At 36.8% G+C, this 19,547-nt stretch overlaps 5 protein-coding genes and 1 non-coding gene across 10 annotated transcripts; 5 read left to right on the top strand and 1 right to left on the bottom strand.

The window, feature by feature from the left end:
* Positions 1–1,140: 1,140 nt before the first annotated feature.
* Positions 1,141–3,672, top strand: LOC109185187 (reticulon-like protein B1). Its single transcript, XM_019335171.1, has 5 exons — positions 1,141–1,520; positions 2,300–2,480; positions 2,561–2,702; positions 3,084–3,153; positions 3,242–3,672. Exons 1-5 carry the CDS (start codon positions 1,304–1,306, stop codon positions 3,409–3,411), a joined length of 780 nt encoding a protein of 259 aa, XP_019190716.1. The 5' UTR covers positions 1,141–1,303; the 3' UTR covers positions 3,412–3,672.
* Positions 3,673–3,711: 39 nt separating this feature from the next.
* Positions 3,712–8,994, bottom strand: LOC109185156 (golgin candidate 4-like). Of its 3 annotated transcripts, none has more exons than XM_019335145.1 (14): positions 8,602–8,994; positions 7,831–7,929; positions 7,153–7,287; positions 6,868–7,006; positions 6,717–6,781; positions 6,438–6,608; positions 6,241–6,321; positions 5,956–6,099; positions 5,349–5,645; positions 5,098–5,163; positions 4,693–4,895; positions 4,476–4,530; positions 4,195–4,374; positions 3,712–4,067 (listed from the first exon to the last, which is right to left on the bottom strand). In XM_019335145.1, exons 1-14 carry the CDS (start codon positions 8,839–8,841, stop codon positions 3,912–3,914), a joined length of 2,031 nt encoding a protein of 676 aa, XP_019190690.1. In that variant the 5' UTR covers positions 8,842–8,994; the 3' UTR covers positions 3,712–3,911. The 3 variants fall into 3 exon arrangements, with proteins under 3 accessions (XP_019190690.1, XP_019190682.1, XP_019190698.1); XM_019335137.1 differs by having other exon boundaries at positions 3,760–4,077; XM_019335153.1 differs by lacking the exons at positions 7,831–7,929; positions 8,602–8,994 and adding an exon at positions 7,580–7,799 and having other exon boundaries at positions 3,760–4,077.
* Positions 8,995–10,304: 1,310 nt separating this feature from the next.
* On the top strand, positions 10,305–10,388 carry TRNAL-CAA. Its single transcript has one exon. It is a non-coding gene; the product is annotated as a tRNA-Leu (tRNA).
* Positions 10,389–10,515: 127 nt separating this feature from the next.
* Positions 10,516–12,806, top strand: LOC109185179. The gene is made up of 2 exons (XM_019335163.1): positions 10,516–11,162; positions 12,152–12,806. The coding sequence occupies exons 1-2, from the start codon at positions 10,786–10,788 to the stop codon at positions 12,585–12,587; spliced, it is 813 nt and encodes a 270-aa protein (XP_019190708.1). The 5' UTR covers positions 10,516–10,785; the 3' UTR covers positions 12,588–12,806.
* Positions 12,807–12,932: 126 nt separating this feature from the next.
* Positions 12,933–14,889, top strand: LOC109185197 (protein ABIL1-like). 3 transcript variants are annotated; one of them, XM_019335181.1, is made up of 9 exons: positions 12,935–13,273; positions 13,352–13,434; positions 13,532–13,782; positions 13,885–13,986; positions 14,130–14,205; positions 14,294–14,334; positions 14,425–14,528; positions 14,604–14,766; positions 14,873–14,889. In XM_019335181.1, the coding sequence occupies exons 1-9, from the start codon at positions 13,160–13,162 to the stop codon at positions 14,878–14,880; spliced, it is 942 nt and encodes a 313-aa protein (XP_019190726.1). In that variant the 5' UTR covers positions 12,935–13,159; the 3' UTR covers positions 14,881–14,889. The 3 variants fall into 3 exon arrangements, with proteins under 3 accessions (XP_019190735.1, XP_019190726.1, XP_019190730.1); XM_019335185.1 differs by having other exon boundaries at positions 14,294–14,331; XM_019335190.1 differs by lacking the exon at positions 14,873–14,889 and having other exon boundaries at positions 12,933–13,273; positions 14,294–14,331; positions 14,408–14,528; positions 14,604–14,696.
* A 927-nt stretch (positions 14,890–15,816) lies between these two features.
* Positions 15,817–18,608, top strand: LOC109185211 (UDP-D-xylose:L-fucose alpha-1,3-D-xylosyltransferase MGP4). Its single transcript, XM_019335197.1, has 4 exons — positions 15,817–16,504; positions 16,900–17,061; positions 17,457–17,672; positions 17,968–18,608. The coding sequence occupies exons 1-4, from the start codon at positions 16,010–16,012 to the stop codon at positions 18,178–18,180; spliced, it is 1,086 nt and encodes a 361-aa protein (XP_019190742.1). The 5' UTR covers positions 15,817–16,009; the 3' UTR covers positions 18,181–18,608.
* Positions 18,609–19,547: the final 939 nt, after the last annotated feature.

Raw genomic sequence — 19,547 nt, forward strand, 5'->3', positions numbered from 1 at the left:
ACACAATGTATCTGTTCACTTTGAGTCTGATCCCTAAATTCTTGTCGTGAAAGTGCAAACATTAGTTTCTCCTTCCAAATACTTCCTACTCCCATATTTAATATTCTCACTTAACCAGAATTCTTTTTTAATTCAAACTCCTGTATAATAATTCATAAATTATATATTGAGTTAATACCCAAAATCATCTTCTACTATAGTGGTTTTTCTCAATTTTGTCCTAAACGACTTTGGTGACTTAATGTAGTCCTAGAGTTTTGTGTTTTTACTCAATTTCGTCCCAGACTTTTGTATTTTTGCTCAATTTAGTCCCACATTTGTTATTCCGTCCATTTGTTGTTAAATAAATAGACAATTCAGTAATTTTAATATTGGCATCTCTTTATTCATAGACATGTGAAGTGCGAAATCCCTCTTTTTTTTTACGAATTACTCCCAGAATCACTTCTAAAGGGCGCACATAAAATTTGATTCGTAGGTCTGAGAGTAACTCTGGGTGTAATTCGTGTAAGAAAGAGAGATTTCTCACTTCGCAGGTTGAAAGTAAAGAGAGACCAATATTGATATTATTGAATTGTTCCTTTATTTAACACCAATTTGACGGAATAACAAACAGAGGACTAAATTGAGCGAAACACAAAAGTCTGGGACTATATTAAGTCACCAAAGTTGTTTAGGACAAAATTGAGAAAAAACACTATAGTCGATGACAATTTTGAGTATTAAGTCATTATATATTTTATGTGAAAAGTTTTAATATTAATAAAAATTAAATTCAAAATTTGTTAAGTATAAAAATTATATTACACTCACTCTCATTTCAAAATAAGTTTGATTTTATAATTATATTAACAATCCACTTGTATTTAAAAAAAAAAAAAAAGACAATCCACTTATTAGTAATTAAAAATGTTATATGAACTTATTAGTTTATTAACAATTGTATGAGGACGGAATCAAAGGAAAGATTAAAAGTTGACATTGTTGTTATAACAAATATGAATATAAAAACAATTCTTGATGAGTAAGAAAAAAGTTCATTAGATTAATGCTTAAGAAAAGTGTAAACTCCTTCGTTAAGAAATTTCAAAAATATAGGAAATGTACAACCTATTGACAGGTAATTTAAGAAAAGCGGTGTGACCCGAACCCGCCCGCAGGTTTGAATCGTCCGATTCATCCCGCAGTATATATACAAAGCGAGCTTATATTCGGGAGATCAATTTACACTCTCCGTTGCATCCAGTTTCTCAATCGAATTTCGGGTGCTTTTTGCAAATTGGATCGGAGCTCCTAATCGGAAATGGCGGAGCACGCGGAACATCCGGATCATCACGAAGAATCCTTGATGGAGAAGATAGCTGAGAAGATTCACCGGGCTGACAGCTCGTCTTCCTCTGATTCTGAATCTGAGAAAGAGCATCCGAAGGCTGATGTGTCGCCGTCGTCCGTAAAGGCTAAGATTTGGCGGCTTTTCGGCCGAGAAAAACCTGTGCACAAGGTTTTCGGTGGAGGCAAACGTATGTTTATACCGACACCGACTCGCACTGTTTATATGCATACATATACACTCTATTTTGCATAGTTTTAATTTTGATTTTTTATGAATTTGTTGCTAGTTGATAACTTATATTAGGGATTTAGAGGGTTTAACAATCGTCTGATCCGTCTTTTCTGCTACGATTAATTTGAATATTATATTTATATGTTGTTATATTTGCAGTGTTCAGTACTTCAGTAGGTGTTTTTCAAATCTAATCTCGGTATGGTGGTGTAAGATGAGATCGAGTGGTTTAGGGGTTTAGGGTTTTAAGATTCTTAAACTATGTAGCTAGATCTGTACCTATTTTATATTGCTTGAGTAGTGGCTTGCAGTTCTATTTGACGTGATTGCTTTCTTGAGCTCTGCTTGTAACTTTGCTGCTTTATGGAATGTTTTAGTTTCTTTATGTGTACTACCTGCCTTGAAGTTGTGCAAAGCTCAGAGCTCTAGAGTATCTGAATTCAAGAGTTAGGTAGATTTGCAAATGTGATTGTATAGCTGTCTAACTGTTGATGACTGATGAGAAGAGAAAACCATGCTCTAATTGCTAAAAAAATGTATCTATTCCCTTGGCTCAGGTAAGAATGTCATTGAAGTTTGTGAGACTGATTAATTTTCTGTTTTTGGTTCCTAATGGATGTATTATTGAATGCGAACTGTTGGAAGTTTGAGTTTTTGGAAATGGCATACAGATATGATTGAATTGTTTGCTATTCATTCAAATTCTGAGCTGGTTTTCCTGCCTAATTGGTGCAGCTGCTGATGTGTTTTTGTGGAGGAACAAGAAGATATCTGGTGGAGTGCTTGGTGGAGCTACTGCTGTCTGGGTTCTGTTTGAATTGCTCGAGTACCACCTACTGACACTAGTCTGCCATGTTTTGATAATTGCTCTTGCAATCTCATTCTTGTGGTCCAATGCATCATCCTTCATCAACAAGTGGGCCTCTACTTCTTTACATGATTCAAAATTAGGTGGACTTCACTCTATACTAAATATGTAGATGATTATTTTGACAGGTCTCCTCCCCGCATCCCAGAAGTTCACATTCCAGAGGATCCCTTCCTTCAGGTTGCTGCTGCCCTGAGAATTGAAATCCACCGTGGTTTGGCTTTGCTGAGAGAAATTGCATCTGGAAGAGATCTCAAGATGTTTCTTGCTGTAAGTCTCTGTAATCCTGATACCTAAATTGCTGTTTTGTGTCCGCTTGGGCTTTCTTACTTTCCTACCTGCTGCAGGGTGGTACAAAACTAAAATGATTTTATCTCATTAGCTTTGGTTGTACTGTCCATTTAGCAACAATGTTTAGGATATCAATGAACACTGATTCAGAATATAAAAGAAAGCCAATTTCAAAAATTTAAAATGCATTTTTAAGAATTTCAAACAGCACTTTGCTGATAATGCTTTAATAGATTGTGATGTGGAATATCTGACTGTTGTGCTAGTTTTCTCATTCAGTGGTTAACTTGTTGAATTGTTATTTTCATTTCTTCAATTGGTAATAACCTTCTATCTCACATTTTCTTCCATTTTCTTTAGGTAATTGCTGGTCTATGGGTCCTCTCAATTGTTGGCAGTTGGTGCAATTTTTTGACGTTGTTCTACATAAGTAAGGGCAACCAATTGTGCTAAATTATCTTGAATTTATGGCATATATTATTGAGCATGTACTAATGACTTCCCTTTCAATGAAACAGTATTTGTACTACTGCATACTGTTCCAGTCATTTATGAGAAGTATGAGGACAAAATTGATCCAATTGCCGAGAAAGCAATGGTGGAGATCAAGAAGCAATATGCAGTGTTTGATGCAAAAGTTTTGAGTAAAATTCCTCGAGGGCCATTGAAGGACAAGAAGATGGCGTGAGCAGATGACATCGCAATGGCTGTGGGCTTTGAAAGCTGTGTTGGAGTTTTATTGTATTTGTGTATGATTCCATGACTTGACTTGTTTTTGGGTTCTTGATATGGATGGAATTGGATGATTGCTGAATTAGCTTCAGCGTTTGTACTAGTACCGTTTCAGTGCTTATTAAAAGTAGGTGTTTTGCCAATATACATATAATCTTCGTCATTCTGTTGTAAATGCTTTGTTCACTCTGAATATCTGCAACTTGATGCTGCTGTCCGAACTCCGAACACTTCAGAGCTCAGAGTTGTGCTGAACAGAACTTACCCACCAACACAGTGGCATGGTTCTCATTCAGAAGGAAAGTAGAACAAAAAAGACTTGCATATTACTATGTCGATCCAAAAAAGAGAAAAGAAAACATAAAAATTTTGGTCAATGGCTTGGCAGTCTAGAAAATGTGGCAGGAGAGGTGAGAGGTACAGTTGAGAACTCTGAATCCGAGTGTTCCGGAGGATCTATTTGTAATGAAGATAAGGACGTAGCGGAAGTATTTGGTCTATGTTCCATGGTAGCAGAAACATCCTCACCTTGTTCATCTCCCTTGTATTCTTCAGCTGCCTCCCTTCTCTCTCTTTCTTCAGTCTCTTTAAGAAGAAAATCAACCCACAGATCTACAAATGACTGGATAGAGAAAGTCATACAGTGCTTGTTGAGCATATGATATATAAATGTGTGTCATCACACTATCAGTTTAAATAGATGTTGCGTCTTGAAAATGAAAATCAGACATGTATGCACCTGAGTATTGGGAGTCATATTAGAAGTGGTTGAGCCTCCGCCAAAGATGCCTCCTACTAATCTGCCAGGGAGACCCAAGACCCCCCGAATAACGCCTTTACCTGATCCTTGTTGAGCAATCCCTATTATTTGCTTCTCTTCATCAGAAAATCCAAGCATGCGGGCCAAAAGATCCAGAACCTAAGACAATGTAGCACGTGCATTGTAAAAAACGTGCATTGGCTATGGCATATTCCGCAAACAGTTAATGGGAACACTGATACTCGTTTAAATGCCCATACCTCTTTGCTGTTGTTTCGCTGGAAGTAAGTCACCAATAACTTGATCACAATTCGCCTGCATTGAGTAAAACGGAGATGCTGAAATTGAAAAACAATATTGGAGAAACTAGCAAAACGTAGTTGTATAATTACTAACTGAACTCAACTGTAATTAATTGAAGATTCAGTGGCACCATGTCAGAGAGGCAATAACGTTAAGGAAGTTCAAAGAACTAACCTGTCAACATAATTGTCTGAATCCAATGACATCCTATTCAATCTGGTCATGCTCTGCTCAAGAGCACGGCTTAGTTTATCATTGTCATGCTCAAGCTTCTTCACTCTGCTCTTCCTGTCAGATAATCTCCTCTCCGCATCTGAAAGCTTAGCCAATACTTCAACCTTCTCCCTTTTCAATGTTTCTGACTGTTGATGAGAATCCTGAAAATAAATAGCATTGGAAATCTCATGATCAAAGTATCAGAAAAGAGAACCCAAATTAACCACAAATTCCAAGAAGCACAAGTTCTGTAGTCCATAGCTGGTTTTTGAAAATCACCATACAGAAAGGGTGTACATAATTCTTTGTTATAGAAAAATGAATACAAGCAATAAAATGAAGCAATTGGGATACGGTATGGACCTTCAAAAGCCCGGAAATTCTAGTCAATTCTTCCTTCGCTGTAGTCAGTTTTTCTCCAAGACGTTCCTGAGTACAGAAAAGTAACAATGCTGTAAAACCCCAACCATTTTTGAGAATTTAAGAATGTTTGAATGCATATATCATAACAAATTCTTACACTCTTAAACCCTATCACTCTTGGCCAGCTCCTGCTCTATGTCACAAAACTCAACTTGGTCACCTAAAGTGGAATAAATAAAAATCATATTTACCTTAGCTTCAAGTTCTGCATAGTACTGTCCTAATGCAGTTTGCAGGTTAAGGATTTCAATGTTCTTAGCTTCTATAACACTCAAACGACTTGCCAGTTTTCCATTCAGCTCATCAATTGTTTCCTTTGACTTCTTCAATTCATTATCAATAGAACTCTTAACTTCTTCTTGACTTGTAGCTGACTGCTTAACAGCTGTCTCTAAGTGCAATACTTGAGCTCTTAGGTATTCATTATTTTGTTGTAGTTGTTCAATAAGCTTGCCATCCTCATCCATTTTCTCTGATTCTTCAGATTCCTGGAAACATGAAAGCAATAAAAACTATCTTCATTTCTCTTTGGAGTAATTAAAAGCACCAAGAAAACCAGATTTATGGAGATAAAAAGTGATACTCATACAAGGAGAGAAGTGTTGTCCTATAATCGCGAAAGATGTACTAAAGTTTCAGGCATGTAAATGTCTAATCAGATTTTTTGGTAAGATATCAAAATGCTTGTAAATAAAATATATGCCACAGCTACTACACAAGCCTGGTGATAAGTCAATTTATACCATGTAATTGAAAACCCCCACCCCCAGCAAACAAAGAAGAAGAGGGAGAAATGACCTTCTCTAGCAGGTGCTGCTTAAGACGATTAAGTTCTTGCAGTGCTTTGTCCCTCTCTTTGCACATTTCATTCAAATCATTTTCAAGTTTTTGCAATGATTTCTCCATTTCTTCTTGCTTGGGAAATACTGGTGGTGACTTTGTCTAGATAGAAGCAAATTTACATAATTGGATTGAAGAAGGCTTCATTAGACAATAATAAAATTGTTAAAGAATATTGTGTTTTGGGGGGTGGGGATTCTGTGTCATCTTACTATGGTTATATCTAAAGCTTGAGCAACCAACCTCATTACCATCAGGTAGACTTGTCTGGCCAGGTGAAAGTTGGGATGCTATCAAGGCAGCCTCCAATTTTTCTTTCTCAGTCTGCAACAAAGAGAGGATGTAGAAAAGGTTGGTGATAAAGCATTTTACCAATTTTAGAGTACTTATGAACACCAAAGCACAAAAAAAAGTAAAAATAAAATTCTGTTTTCATTAACCTTAAGATTGCTGTTTTCATTCTGCAGTCTCACTATTACTCTTCTCAAATTTGTTGCCGTCAGTTCATTTGTTTCTTCATTATCTCTTGTGTGAAGCTCCATTTGCAACTGCTGGATTTCTGATGTTTTCTGATTCGGCTCATCATGAATTCTTTTCAACTCTAAAGTCATCTGAAACAGGAACATAGTGAAAGAAAGTGTGGAAAAGTTAAAAAAAAATCTAAATGTCAGAAAGTAGCAACATTCATCAATCATGCGAAGCACCGTGTCAGAACTTACATTATCATTGCCAACTTTTAAAGAGTTCAGCTCCTGTTCAAAAGAAGCATTCAGCTTTTGCTCCTCTAAGAATGAAAGTATCACCCAAGTTAAATAGTATCTAGAAACACCAATGAAATGTCAGGAGTAATGTTAATCAGTATGGAAATACCTTGTAATTTGTTTTCAAGAATTGCCAGCTTTCTGCATTTTTTATCAAGCTCCATCGTTAATTTTTGTAATCGCAACTCATAAACTGCTTGTGTAGAAACGAGCAATCTATTTTTCCCTTCCATAAAGTCCACTAGCTCCTAGATCATTAATGTATCTTGTCAAATTAACTATAATAGGACAAGTGACATACTCCTTGAGGATAAACATTTGTGTAATAAGGAATAGAAAACAATAGAAACAACATAGCTTCATTCTACACTAAGGAATAGGAAGTAGCTATTACATTCTCACTGCACCAAAGAGTTTCATTGTTGATCACATCATGACCGGGAGAATCCAGAATGTTCGTAGGGCTTCCTATGGAGTAACTTTTCACTATAGGTTTATGTTGTTGACCAGAAGATTGACAACTATTCTCCTGTACAAATGCATGTACCATCAGCAAATTTCCTAACACAGTATTTGGAAATAACTTCAAAATTCAAATAGCATATCAGGCTAGCAAATTCATATTATAGAACACTACAAGTCTACAACAGCCCAGCATTAACAAATTATCAAGGCAGAAGGGTGGTGATAAGTGATAGCAAGCCGCTATAGTTGTTATAGATAATGGATGGCTAGATAACCAAATTGAAATATTTAAACAAAGTACATACAAAGCAAATTAATTAAAGAAAATGAGAAGAATAAAATAACTAAAAGCATACATTGAGAACGTTTCTTGATGCATTCAACACAATACTTGTTTCTAAATTTGGTATCGATGATATAGTTTCTTCATTCAACCTTGACATCTCATCGTGGAAAGTGTAGACCTCCAAGTTTTAAAATGCAGTAAATTACTTTTGACGATAAAGAGAAAGATAATAATGTCAAAAGAGAAGGAAGAAAATATTTGCCTTTAGAAAATGAAACCCTTCAAAGTGCATTCTCACATGAAGTTCGGAGAGACGATTACCTCTTTCTCCTTTAACAATGCATCATAGTCAACTGACAATTCCTTAACTTCAGCCTCAGAATGTTGGAGTCTTTTGATGTCTGCTTTGTTTTTTAAAATCTACAATAGAGAGTGAAAGAATGCTTAGCCAATTGGCAAATAAGCACAAATGCAAGGAGAAAAGATAGTAAGAAAAGTCCTCTGCCATTAAAATTACACCATTTCCAAGTTAAACTATCAACCCAATAAAATATTCAATTTGCAAATAAATATTTCTTGTTAAGCATTAGGTTTTGACAGCTTTCCCCATCCCAAAAGCAAAAAAAATAAAGAGAAACTGTAAGCGGTATCAAGCATTCATATTTGCCTTCAAAAGCACAAAGTAACTAATATGAAAAGATGTGAGCTAGGGTCCCCATATTTCACTATAACTGGAGCATTAAAACATCAGACTAAAGCACATAAAGACCAGTATCTGAAGAGCAGAGAGAATTCATGCTACAAGAAGCAACTTTCACCAACCAAATGCATTAACTGATAGTAATATCTTAGTATCTGAAGTCTGATTAGAAAAGCTAGCATTGTTTTTACAATTTGATTCTACTGGTTTTGGAACTGTGTTGAGAATGATGGAATAAGCTGAATGCTTTAGGTAATTAAGTCCGCCTTCTAAAAAAGACAACGCTCCAAACAAATTTGCAGACCACATCATCAACAACGTCCATGACAACAATCCAATAAGTAAAAACACGTGAACCATGACTCTCCAATGCTCCAACTAACTTCTAGTACCTCGTTCTCGTATGAAGAATCGAAGCCATTGGCGATGGGCGAATGCCGATGCGTGGTCGACTTGGAAGGAGAGAGATTTCGAGAAATCCTACGATCGGCGGGCGTTACTGATGAATTTTGGGCTCTGTCACCTGAATTTCTATACAGTGAAAGTGCGGCGGCATCATCGTCATCGTCGTCGTGAATATCAAGAGCGATTCTATTCAGATTCTTCTTCAAATTCGCAATGGAACCCCGCATCGTCCCGCTCACCTCAACACAATCAGTTTTTCTTACAGGACGGCTTTGAAAAAAGGCTATGCATTTGAGGAATACGAAGAAAATTGGTGCGAGAATCTGGAAAATGACAGACAGGGATGATAATCATTCGCCGAAGTCCAAAGACGAGGGAGATTTGATTAGCATCCAATTTGGTTTCCGTTACAGAGTCAATATAATATAGCCATAATAATTACTGGAAAAGTTTCAATGCCATATATAGGTAATATTCTTAAAATAGAAAATGGTACGAGTGACCAAACATGGGATTTTTTTTATTTTTTGGTGAAAAGTGAATATTTTTACCTGAGACTTGATGGGTTATAAGATATCTAACCAGCTCAATAATTCAAATAGTAAGTTTAAAAAACATTTTTAAAAAGTTAGTATTTTAACATTTTTTATTGATCACGTGTAACCAAAATGTGTGACCAAGATGATCACTTGCATTAGACAACATTTTAAGAGCATTATCATCAACTATGCACTTTACATAGTTTTAGAAGTGCCATTAGGAGAGAGAGGAGAGAGAGAGAATAAGGAAAAAGAAAAAAGAAAATAAGGAAGTTTGACGCTAAAAAAAATTAGACCAGCAGACACGCCAGCGCGCAACGGGCGTGTGCATTGTATGTGTTCAGCTGGGCGCCTGCGTCTCCAACACGCGAAGAAAAGCATTATGGTTTGCTTTTATTTCTCAATCCGTGAACCCTACAAAAATTTTGCACTTACATGAGAAAAATATACCAAAAATTCATCTCCTATATGTGCAAAAACTACACACGTAGTTTTTACTATTCCAAAAACCACAACAAATACATTGGTGTAAATGCTCTAACTTATGCCTCTCAAGTTGTCAATGTAGTTCACCATGAGGTTTAATCTATTATTTTAATTGTGTGACTGATTTATTGTACAAATTGATCGCCCCGTATACTTTCGCTAACCATATGATCCTACACATGAATAAAGTATAAATAAGATTAAGCTAACATGTGTATAGTTATCTCCAAACAAAAACTCTAGATCTCAATACGCACTAATCTAATTTATGCTAAAGTGTAAATAAGATTAAGCTAACATGTGTATAGTTATCTCCAAACAAAAACTCTAGATCTCAATACGCACTAATCTAATTTATGCTATTGAATAAATGCGTCAATAATGAAAAATGTTATTTTTACCTGTTTCAAATAAAATCTATTATCTTAACTATAAACTTAAACTCTCCAAACCCTCCGAATTTCCCTTTTCATCAGTCGTCATTCGCCCTGATTATTACCCCCAGTTCCTTTTTCCTGCTCGATTGTTCGGAAGCAAACAAATTCAGTGGTGACGTACGTTAAAGATCTCATTTTGAGACAAGTGTCAGGGCTGTAAGATTCGAACACAATGTGCACTTTTGCAGACATAAATATATCGATAAGTTTAGAAAATAATAAACACAAGTCAGGATGGCCGAGTGGTCTAAGGCGCCAGACTCAAGTTCTGGTCTTCGTGAGAAGGCGTGGGTTCAAATCCCACTTCTGACATTGGATTTTTTGGAACGAGTTGGAATCCGACAGGCCCAAGGCCCAACAGATGCATGCGATCTTATCCTATCCGAACCATTTGTAGTACAAGAAATTTCACTTTCATCCGTCAAATTGTCAAAACAGAGATGCATATTTCCACGTTAATCAATCTATAATGATACTTTTGTAAACAAAATCTTATCCAATCGGCCATTCATTTCCCTCCCTCCGCATCTTTTCCGATAAGATTGTTGAATTTTCGTTTCCTTACCAACCAAACAACAACCTCAGTCTTCGTTCCTCGAGTTTACGCTCTCAAATGTCTTCATCTTTGATCGCAGAAAGCTCCGGAATGTCACCCACCGGTTTCTCACACTCCTGATCGCCGGAAAATTCGAAATCTTGACGGCACCAAATGGCCGTTCTGTTACCGTCGTCGGAAGTCTCCTTGTTCTCCGTCGGCCGCCGTCCCGCGGGGATGTTTTTAAAACTCAGAAATTTGCACAAGGTCGCAGTTACTAACGATGGGAAGGAAATTGGCAGGGCTAGGATTTCTTCGAGTGTTAAGGATATGGAGGAGGCTGCTCGACGTCTGAATTTAGGGTTTAATGTGGGGCTGTGCGACAGTTTCTCAGCCATGGCGGAGCCTGCCACGGCATTTCCTTCGACAAAGCCCAGCAAAGAGGAAGAGCAGAAGCAGGATTACTATCTCAACATGGGCTACGCTATTCGAACTATCCGAGAGGACTTTCCAGCATTGTTCTACCGGGAGCTAAGCTTTGATATATACAGGTCCGGATTTTGAACTTATACAGTATATGATTTCACTATTATTGTGGTTAACTTAATGTTTTGGTAGTTACATAATTGGAAAGTTGGAATCCCTTTTTGCAGTAAAACAAAACTGGAAAGAATGGATCTTTTCTCAGTATTGCATCGGAAAATAAGAAATTTTCCAGTAAAAAGTAAGAATTTTTTTAAAGAATAAAACTGATCAAGATGGTTGTTATATATCCGTGTTAGTGTGCTTTCTGAAGTCCAGAAAATGGATTCAGTTCTTACCTTTTATCTTATTGATCTAGTCCCTTGCTCTGTACTCCTTAGTTGGTACCTAGATGGCTATGGTCATTCAACCATAGTGTTTGATTAATTGGCTTATTTGGTAACACATAAGTGTTTGATTAATTAGTTTTTTGTAACAGCTCATTGCTTCAAAATACTGAAATTCAAAATGCTGCTCAAAACAGCTTTTTCGATCAGCTTTGAGAAATAGTCATTTTGCATGTAATCAGCTAATTTACCAAACATCTTTCTACAATCAGCTAATGCTATCAACTACTCAAACTCACTTTCCAATCAGCTAACAACTATTTACCAAACACCCCCTATATGTTACATACCTTGACCTTGTGATGTTGTGAGGGATGCTTCATATGGGAATTCGGGGATATATAAATATATATAGGTCAAACATACATGAGCTAGTTTTGTGTTGTGTTAGGGTTTGGGTTCAGATTTTGAGATGCATATGCATTGGAGTCTTAAAGGAGCACAAAGTCGTTTCTTTTGTCCTTTGCATTCAAGAATAGCGATGTGAGATGTTCCGGTTATGATCAGCAATGATATGGATTAAGATGGAAGGATTTGATGCATCTTTCTGTCAGTTATTTCTCTTTTCTTTTTACTAGCAATTCCCGTGAGACTGTTGTGGTTGCTTGTCGTGTCAACTTGTATGTATGTAACGTATGCAATTCTTGATGGTTTCGTTTTACACTCTGCAGGGATGATATTGTCTTCAAAGATCCAGTTAACACTTTTGTGGGCATTGAGAACTATAAATCAATCTTCTGGGCATTACGGTTCCATGGCAGGATGTTCTTCAGGGCATTGTGGATAGATATTGTTAGCGTGTGGCAGCCAGTGGATAGCACGATAATGGTCCGTTGGACTGTCCATGGCATCCCTCGAGTGCCTTGGGAGAGCCGGGGTCGATTTGACGGCACTTCAGAATACAAACTTGATAAGACCGGGAAGATTTACGAGCACAAGGTCCATAACATTGCTTTGAATGCACCTCCAAAGTTTTATGTGGTCGCGATAGAGGAAATGATTCAATACATTAGCTGCCCCTCGATGCCAAAGCCGACTTCCTTTGAGTCCTCCGCCTGTTCCCCGAGGATTATCACAGATAAAACTGTCTCCAACAGCACATACTAGATAGAGTTTACATCCCTGTTTGCTGTAATCTGTCTTTCTACTGTAAATACCTTTTGGAGAAATCCCTGTTACTCTTTTGCTGTCGGCTTGAGTCTAATCCACTCGGGCATCTGTAAAATTTTGTATAGTATAGCTTTCTTTGCATATTGCTACATCAAAGCTCTGAACTTGTAATGCCATGTTTGTTTTCTTGGTTGGAATTTAGACCCTTTGCGAAAATTATGTTGATTGGCTTAACTTGACTTCTTCATATCCAAAAATAGATAATCCCCGGATCATAGTCGCAGAGTTTGACTCTTGTACATTCGTTTACCAACCGCTTCAAACTGTAGGAAAAGAAAGATCATTTGTGCATAATAATAACATTTGTTGTCGCTTTCACTTGCTCTTGACTCCAACAAGAATCACTGGGATTGCTTCTTCTGGGACACCATTTCCTGTCCCTATTTTATCATTAAATTTCTCCGACCACGTACCACCGCTTATACCTTACTTGGTACCTAATCCAACCAGAACGATGATCATACTTCAGAATCTTTGATATTTATCCAATTGTCCTTTTGCCAGAATTCATGCTTTTTTTTTTTTTTTTTGGAGAAATGGCGGTGGAGCAAACCAAGCCGGAGAATCCTGCGACGATGAGCAACGAAACGGAGCAAAACAAAAGTTTCATCAAGGCCTTACAGGTTTGAATTTGTATGTTCTATTTTGTTTTTTTAATGTTATTTGATTTTGGACTAACGTTGTATCAGTGCCTGTTTTAGGAACTCAAGAACTTGAGGCCGCAGCTTTACTCTGCCGCAGAATATTGCGAGAAATCATATCAATGCTGCAAGCAGCAACAGATGTAAGGCCAGAGAACCAATCTTTTATTCTTTTATAGGATTAACGTTGATAAAATGGGCATTCTTAATCTGGGTTTTTGTCTCATTTATGTTATATAGGGTCATAGACAACCTAAAAGATTACGCTGTGCGAGCTCTCGTGAATGCAGTGGATCACCTAGGCACTGTTGCTTACAAATTGACAGACATCCTCGAACAGCAAAGCTTAGATGTTTCAATGATGGAGTTGAAGGTTTCATGTTTGGATCAGAGACTTCTTACATGCCAAACATATACTGACCACGAAGGTCTCAGACAGCAGCAGCTGCTACCAACCATTCCCAGGCTTCACAAACATTATACTTTACCTGGTATGGGCACAATAAGTACTTGAGATCAGAAGTTATATATAAATGTTTGATGTATCCTTAATTAGCTTTCTGGTAATTATTTCTCGGCTGCTTATGTGCTAGCTCCGGGGATATGTCCTGTCAACAAGAATGTCCAAACTAGCTCGCTTATTCACAGGAGTCTTCGGGCACATATTCAAACAAGACAACACCTTTTTCTTTCAGGTATCTTCGCCATGGGATATGATAGTTGTACCACACTGGGCGGCAGACAGGATGCTAGACTTGACTCTCTGGCCTTTGCCCAACAGATATGTAATATATGATATGTGGTAGGTAATGTGACTTTGTTACCTTGTATGTTGTAGGTGTACCTGCTGCGAAAACGCTTTCATGGCATCTAGCATCGGGAGCCAAATCGAAAGTGAAGAAGGGTTCGGTGAGGTTAGTCGTGGTGTTATTGTTGGCAAGTGAAATAGGATTCTGCTTTTTCTGGAGTGTTTTAGTGATAAAAATGTTGATGGGTTTGCAGTGATGAGACTGGAAAGAGTTCTGGAAGAACATTATCCGGTGTGTTCACTGTTCAGTGCATTTTTGTATATGAAAATTCCTACATTTTTAGCAGATCATGAGGTTTTATCTGCAGAAACATGTTGTCTGCAGATGCTGACAAGATCATCAAGGCAAAATCCCCAGCCCGTCCTCTGGCACTGCGTGCAGGTCCTGCATCAAGTGTAGCCATGCGAACCCTGGGAATTACACGTCGGGTAGTGTACTTTTAAAACTCACTATTCTTATACTTTTAGTTGAGATGGAACACATTATCTAATTTTTATTTGCAGGATGCCTTGGGGGGCTATAACCCTATGACTCCATGTCGAAAGACAACACGAGCTCCCATTCGCAGCAAGAGTGCTATTTCAGCATTCTTTGTCAAGCAGAAGACAAGAAAACTGAAAACCAGAGTGAAGGAAGATAATCCTCGAAATCCCAGAATGCACCAAGGTTTCCTCAATCTCTTGACTTGGTCGAACAAACATACACTAATTCATCAATCTATAGCCTGTTTTTGTCTCATTTCATCTCATTCTTTCCTTTAATTTGTTTGCAGAAAAGTAAGAAGATGCACAAAAAACTGTATATTTGGCAAGTAGCAATGTATGATGCTAGCTTACAACCAACAACTGTGCATAGAGATTTGCCTAGCACTCTCTGCTAAGTGTGATGTATACATATAATTTAGGCAAAGTGATTATACTGTATTTACAAAGTTATAATGAAGGTTACATATCATGTAATTAATACATTAACAACATTACTAGTTTTGTCTAATGATATATGTACATACATCCACAATAGCGAAACAGTTTTTATTTATTTATTAATTTTGATAATAATATATTCCGTGTTATGTTCATTATATTTATATGTAATGGTACAGTCATCATATTGTAGTGGTGGTGTCCCATGCCCTCGACTTATTCAGGTGCGAAAGTCCATAAATAAGTGTTGTCACTCCATTTGTAAAAGGAAAAATAAAATAAAAAATATTGATGTGTTTGATAAATAGTTATTAGCTGATTGAGTTAGTGAGAATTTGATTAGTTGATATCATTAGCGGATTATAGAAAGATGTTCGAAAAATCTACTTTCAGTTTGAATTTTACTATTTTGGAGCAATAAAATGTTACAAAAACCTAATTAATCAAACGCACATATTACTTATTTAACCAAGTCAAACAGTTAATAATAGTCAAACAAGTCAAAATTAACTACTAAATATTTTACCAAACAGATCCAATTTTGTCACTCCATTTCACTTCCTTTATTATACTACACTACACTCCAACGCTTGTTATATTTCATTAACATATGAGACATACATAATATTTTATTGTATATTCAACAAAAAAAAAATCACATTCAATATTTTTTTAAAAATTATTGTTTGGAAAAAAATGCACGTAAACTAGCCGACATTCTTAAGATATTGGGCCTGTGTTGAACAGCGGCCCAAAAAGCTGTATAGCAGATCCAGATCGTCGTCATCTTCATCCAGCCAGCAATCACCATTACTCTACCGATTCACAGAAATTCCCTCCATTCCCCACACACTCTTTATGTGTCTCTGCACAGATCTGAGTTAGTCAAATTGAGATCTTCTCTCTCTATAAATAAATGCATATACATACATATATACATACACATATATTCACTTGGAATTGAAGGTAAGTAAGAAACAAGCATAATGTCCTCATTTTTACACCAGAGGGCAATTCAGAACTCCCTCAGAAATCAATACGGGTTATCCCTTAGATCTTCGCAAGATTACCAGAAACATACATCGCTTCTGTTCAACAGGACCTCCTTAGTTCTTCTCCTCACTCTTCTCGTGATCCTCGGAGTTCTCTTCCCATGGGCTCAAATCCCCAGTATCGGGCTTTTCCAGATCGGTTCCAGCTCTAAGATCTCGCAATCAAAGTGGCGGGAGTACACGTTGGCGCAGGCGGCGGCCCACGTGTCGCGCAATGGGACTCTGATAGTCTGCGCTGTGAGTGAGCCTTACTTGCCCTTCTTGAACAACTGGCTGATAAGCATTGCCAGGCAAAAGCAGCACGACAAGGTGCTGGTGATTGCTGAGGACTATGGGACTTTGTATAAGGTGAATGAAAGGTGGCCTGGCCATGCTGTGCTTGTGCCTCCAGTTGTGGAGTCTCAGAATGCTCACAAGTTTGGGTCTCAGGTAAGAAAAATGCATTTTTGTTGGAGTTGTAAGTAATCTGGAGCTGTAATTTTTGGTTTAAAATGGTGTCTATGTTGCAGTATTTGATTTAGTAATTGCAAAATCTTTCATTGATTGGAATCTAGTTCTTTTGCTAAGTATGATTTTAGTAAAGCTTTCTGCCAAGAATGTGGATGAGGTTTAGATTGCAGTTGCAGGATCTGTTAACTAGTGGAGGGTAGTAACTAACATATAACTGTCTATAACTGGTGATAACTGATTGAAATCTTTAGCTGTATTATTGTCCTTTAGGAATGGAACTCAAATGATGATAGATGAGGCAAGATTGTTAGTAGTTCTTCTTTGTAATTTAATTTATTCTACGTGGAAGTAAAGATATTATTTCGGTTTTACAGGGCTTCTTCAATTTTACTTCCAGAAGGCCTCGCCATCTTCTGCAAATTTTGGAGCTTGGTTATAACGTGATGTATAATGATGTGGATATGGTATGGTTAGCAGATCCATTTCCTTACTTGAAAGGGGAGCATGATGTGTACTTCACGGATGACATGTCTGCAGTAAGTCTGCTAAGACTGCTTCCAGATTCTTAATTGCACTAGTTTTGCATTATGCACTTCTTGTTTTGCAGCATGTATATTATTCTGCTTGGTAGTTGTCTACAGAATTTTAAAGTGACTTGCAAACTTTAACATCAAAACTAGAGGATTTTGCAGAATAAGATGAACAGTTCAAAATAGCATGACGAAGAGTTAAATTGAAATTTTGAATATGATTTAATGTATTTTTAAAAAATTTCTTTTTGAATTTCACCAGTGGAGGTGGAAGGGAGGTTATCTTGTTGTAAACAGGTCGATAGAATTAATTTCAATTCTGCTTTTTGTTATAATCATTTCCTACTTTGACTGTTTGTGATGAAAATTTGGCCCATTTTCCTTTCTTCTGGAACTACCAGGTGAAACCTCTGAATCACTCTCACGATTTGCCACCTCCAGGGAAAAAAGGCCGAACTTACATATGTAGCTGCATGATTTATATGCGACCCACAGATGGAGCAAAATTAGTGATGAAGAAGTGGATTGAAGAACTATCGGCTCAACCATGGTCCAAAGCAAAGAAAGCTAATGACCAGCCTGCTTTTAACTGGGCACTAAACAAAACTGCTGGACAGGTGTGTGCTTTTTCTATTATCTGTTTTCCCAAATTGAAAATTGTGTTTATTTCATTGTAATCTTGAATTGTTGTCAAAAAGTTAGTTCAAATGGACCTGTGTCGTGCCTTAAAAAAGTTGCTCTTTAGTGTGGTATTTTCCCTGTTGATACTATCCCATGTCCATATAAAGAACACACACAATGATCTATTTAAGACTTTGCTCTTTTTGCAAATGAAATTGTATTTTCCTTTTCCGGTTTGAATACCAAGAATGAAAATGGAGTTGAATTTGAATACGTATGAAATCATTGCAGGTCGACTTGTATCTGCTTCCTCAAGCAGCGTTCCCAACGGGTGGTCTGTACTTCAAGAACCAAACATGGTTGCAAGAGACCAAGGGAACGACTGTTATTATCCACAATAACTATATTACTGGTTTTGAGAAGAAGATAAAGCGTTTCCGCGAATTTGGTCTATGGTTGGTGGAAGATCATGCCTCCGAGTCCCCTCTTGGCAGATTAGACTAGATCCGATGGCCATTCCCAATCTGGACATGAAACCTCACATTGTAATCTCTTCTCGTCAAGCAAAAACACGATTTTGTGGTAAAAGATTTGTAATTCCAGCTGCAGCTCACTTGTTGCTAGGAAACCCTTGAATTCTAGATGATTATATATAAATATATATAGTTGCAACAACAGCTCCCAGCCAGATTTGCACTGATGAGCTGGAATTTTCTGGCATGTAGAAGCTAGCGCTGTGAAGCACTCAAGCGCCTGTTACTCCTTGATTTGTTGTGTATTTCTACCATCCTAAAATGTAGTTTTCAAACTGGTTCAAATAATTTATTTAGATTTATTATTTAGAAGCATTTGTTTTAAGGGTTCCATGTAATATTTTTTTAGACGCATCAAGAGAATTGATAATGAATTAGTCATAAGTTATTGGCAAATTATTTATGGCTCATATTGCAAGGGAAAGGTAGATTAATGATAAATACGGAGTATTTTATTTTTAATATAAGTTCATTAAATTTTATGTCATTGATCATTAATATAATCATATAATCACAATATAATGATTGTAAGTTATTATCATTCATCATAATTTTGACAAAGTGAAGCAATGTTGCTTCATTATGTTAAAGTAATTTCCAATTATTGCCAATTGCAGATAGTTAAAGTAATTTCCAATTATTGCCAATTGCAGATATTTAGGTGAGTTCATTGCAAATTTGGTTAGCTTGATGCATAAATAGAAATTTTAGTCATTGAGCTCTGACAGCTATTGATAGGAAATATATCTTTGGTCCTGTTACCTCTACGTACTGTGTACCTGTTCAGTATCCAGGTAGATCCCACGCTATTGTAATGGTGATCGTATTATACACATTAATACACGTATAGAACTATGTGAGTTACGATAATGTGTTGTTAAATCACCTTGATTAAAAATAAAATTAACGGAATTACATAAAGGCCCTGTTTGGTAAAATGACTGTTAGCTGATAGCTGTTAGCCGTTAGCTGATTGTGTTAATTAGAGGGTATAAATAATTGATAACATTGGCTGATTGTAGAAAAATGTTTGGTAAATTAGCTGTTAGTTGATAGCTGTTTGGTATAATTTCTTTTCTCAAAAAGCTAATTGAAAAAGTTGCTTAAAGTAGTTTTTTGAATTTTAGCATTTTGGAGTTATAAAAAGCTAATTAACCAAACATTTATATTGATATTTTAACTAAATCAAATAATTAATAGTAGTGCCAAGCACCTTGTGCTCAGATGGCATGTAGTGACCTCTCCCATGTGGGAAGTCATGAGATCGAGCCTCAGTGGAGGCGTTGTTGACTCTTTGTGCTTCATTAGGTTGAGAAAAAAAAAATAATTAATAGTAGT

Source organism: Ipomoea nil, unplaced genomic scaffold (genome assembly GCF_001879475.1).
Source record: "Ipomoea nil cultivar Tokyo-kokei standard unplaced genomic scaffold, Asagao_1.1 scaffold0188, whole genome shotgun sequence".
Classification (NCBI taxonomy): Eukaryota; Viridiplantae; Streptophyta; class Magnoliopsida; order Solanales; family Convolvulaceae; genus Ipomoea; species Ipomoea nil.

Excerpts from the sequence above, each read along its gene's own strand:
- LOC109185187 (XM_019335171.1), top strand. The coding sequence starts at position 1,304 with ATGGCGGAGCACGCGGAACATCCGGATCATCACGAAGAATCCTTGATG. Across the intron at positions 2,703-3,083 it reads ATCTCAAGATGTTTCTTGCT|GTAATTGCTGGTCTATGGGT; the intron begins GTAAGTCTCTGT and ends CATTTTCTTTAG. Across the intron at positions 3,154-3,241 it reads TTTGACGTTGTTCTACATAA|TATTTGTACTACTGCATACT; the intron begins GTAAGGGCAACC and ends TCAATGAAACAG.
- LOC109185156 (XM_019335137.1), bottom strand. The coding sequence starts at position 8,841 with ATGCGGGGTTCCATTGCGAATTTGAAGAAGAATCTGAATAGAATCGCT. Across the intron at positions 6,609-6,716 it reads TAAAAGTTGGCAATGATAAT|ATGACTTTAGAGTTGAAAAG; the intron begins GTAAGTTCTGAC and ends TTCCTGTTTCAG. Across the intron at positions 5,646-5,955 it reads AGCAGCACCTGCTAGAGAAG|GAATCTGAAGAATCAGAGAA; the intron begins GTCATTTCTCCC and ends TCATGTTTCCAG.
- LOC109185179 (XM_019335163.1), top strand. The coding sequence starts at position 10,786 with ATGGCCGTTCTGTTACCGTCGTCGGAAGTCTCCTTGTTCTCCGTCGGC. Across the intron at positions 11,163-12,151 it reads CTAAGCTTTGATATATACAG|GGATGATATTGTCTTCAAAG; the intron begins GTCCGGATTTTG and ends TACACTCTGCAG.
- LOC109185197 (XM_019335181.1), top strand. The coding sequence starts at position 13,160 with ATGCTTTTTTTTTTTTTTTTTGGAGAAATGGCGGTGGAGCAAACCAAG. Across the intron at positions 13,435-13,531 it reads TGCTGCAAGCAGCAACAGAT|GGTCATAGACAACCTAAAAG; the intron begins GTAAGGCCAGAG and ends TATGTTATATAG. Across the intron at positions 13,987-14,129 it reads ACAACACCTTTTTCTTTCAG|GTGTACCTGCTGCGAAAACG; the intron begins GTATCTTCGCCA and ends TGTATGTTGTAG.
- LOC109185211 (XM_019335197.1), top strand. The coding sequence starts at position 16,010 with ATGTCCTCATTTTTACACCAGAGGGCAATTCAGAACTCCCTCAGAAAT. Across the intron at positions 17,062-17,456 it reads TCACGGATGACATGTCTGCA|GTGAAACCTCTGAATCACTC; the intron begins GTAAGTCTGCTA and ends TGGAACTACCAG. Across the intron at positions 17,673-17,967 it reads TAAACAAAACTGCTGGACAG|GTCGACTTGTATCTGCTTCC; the intron begins GTGTGTGCTTTT and ends AAATCATTGCAG.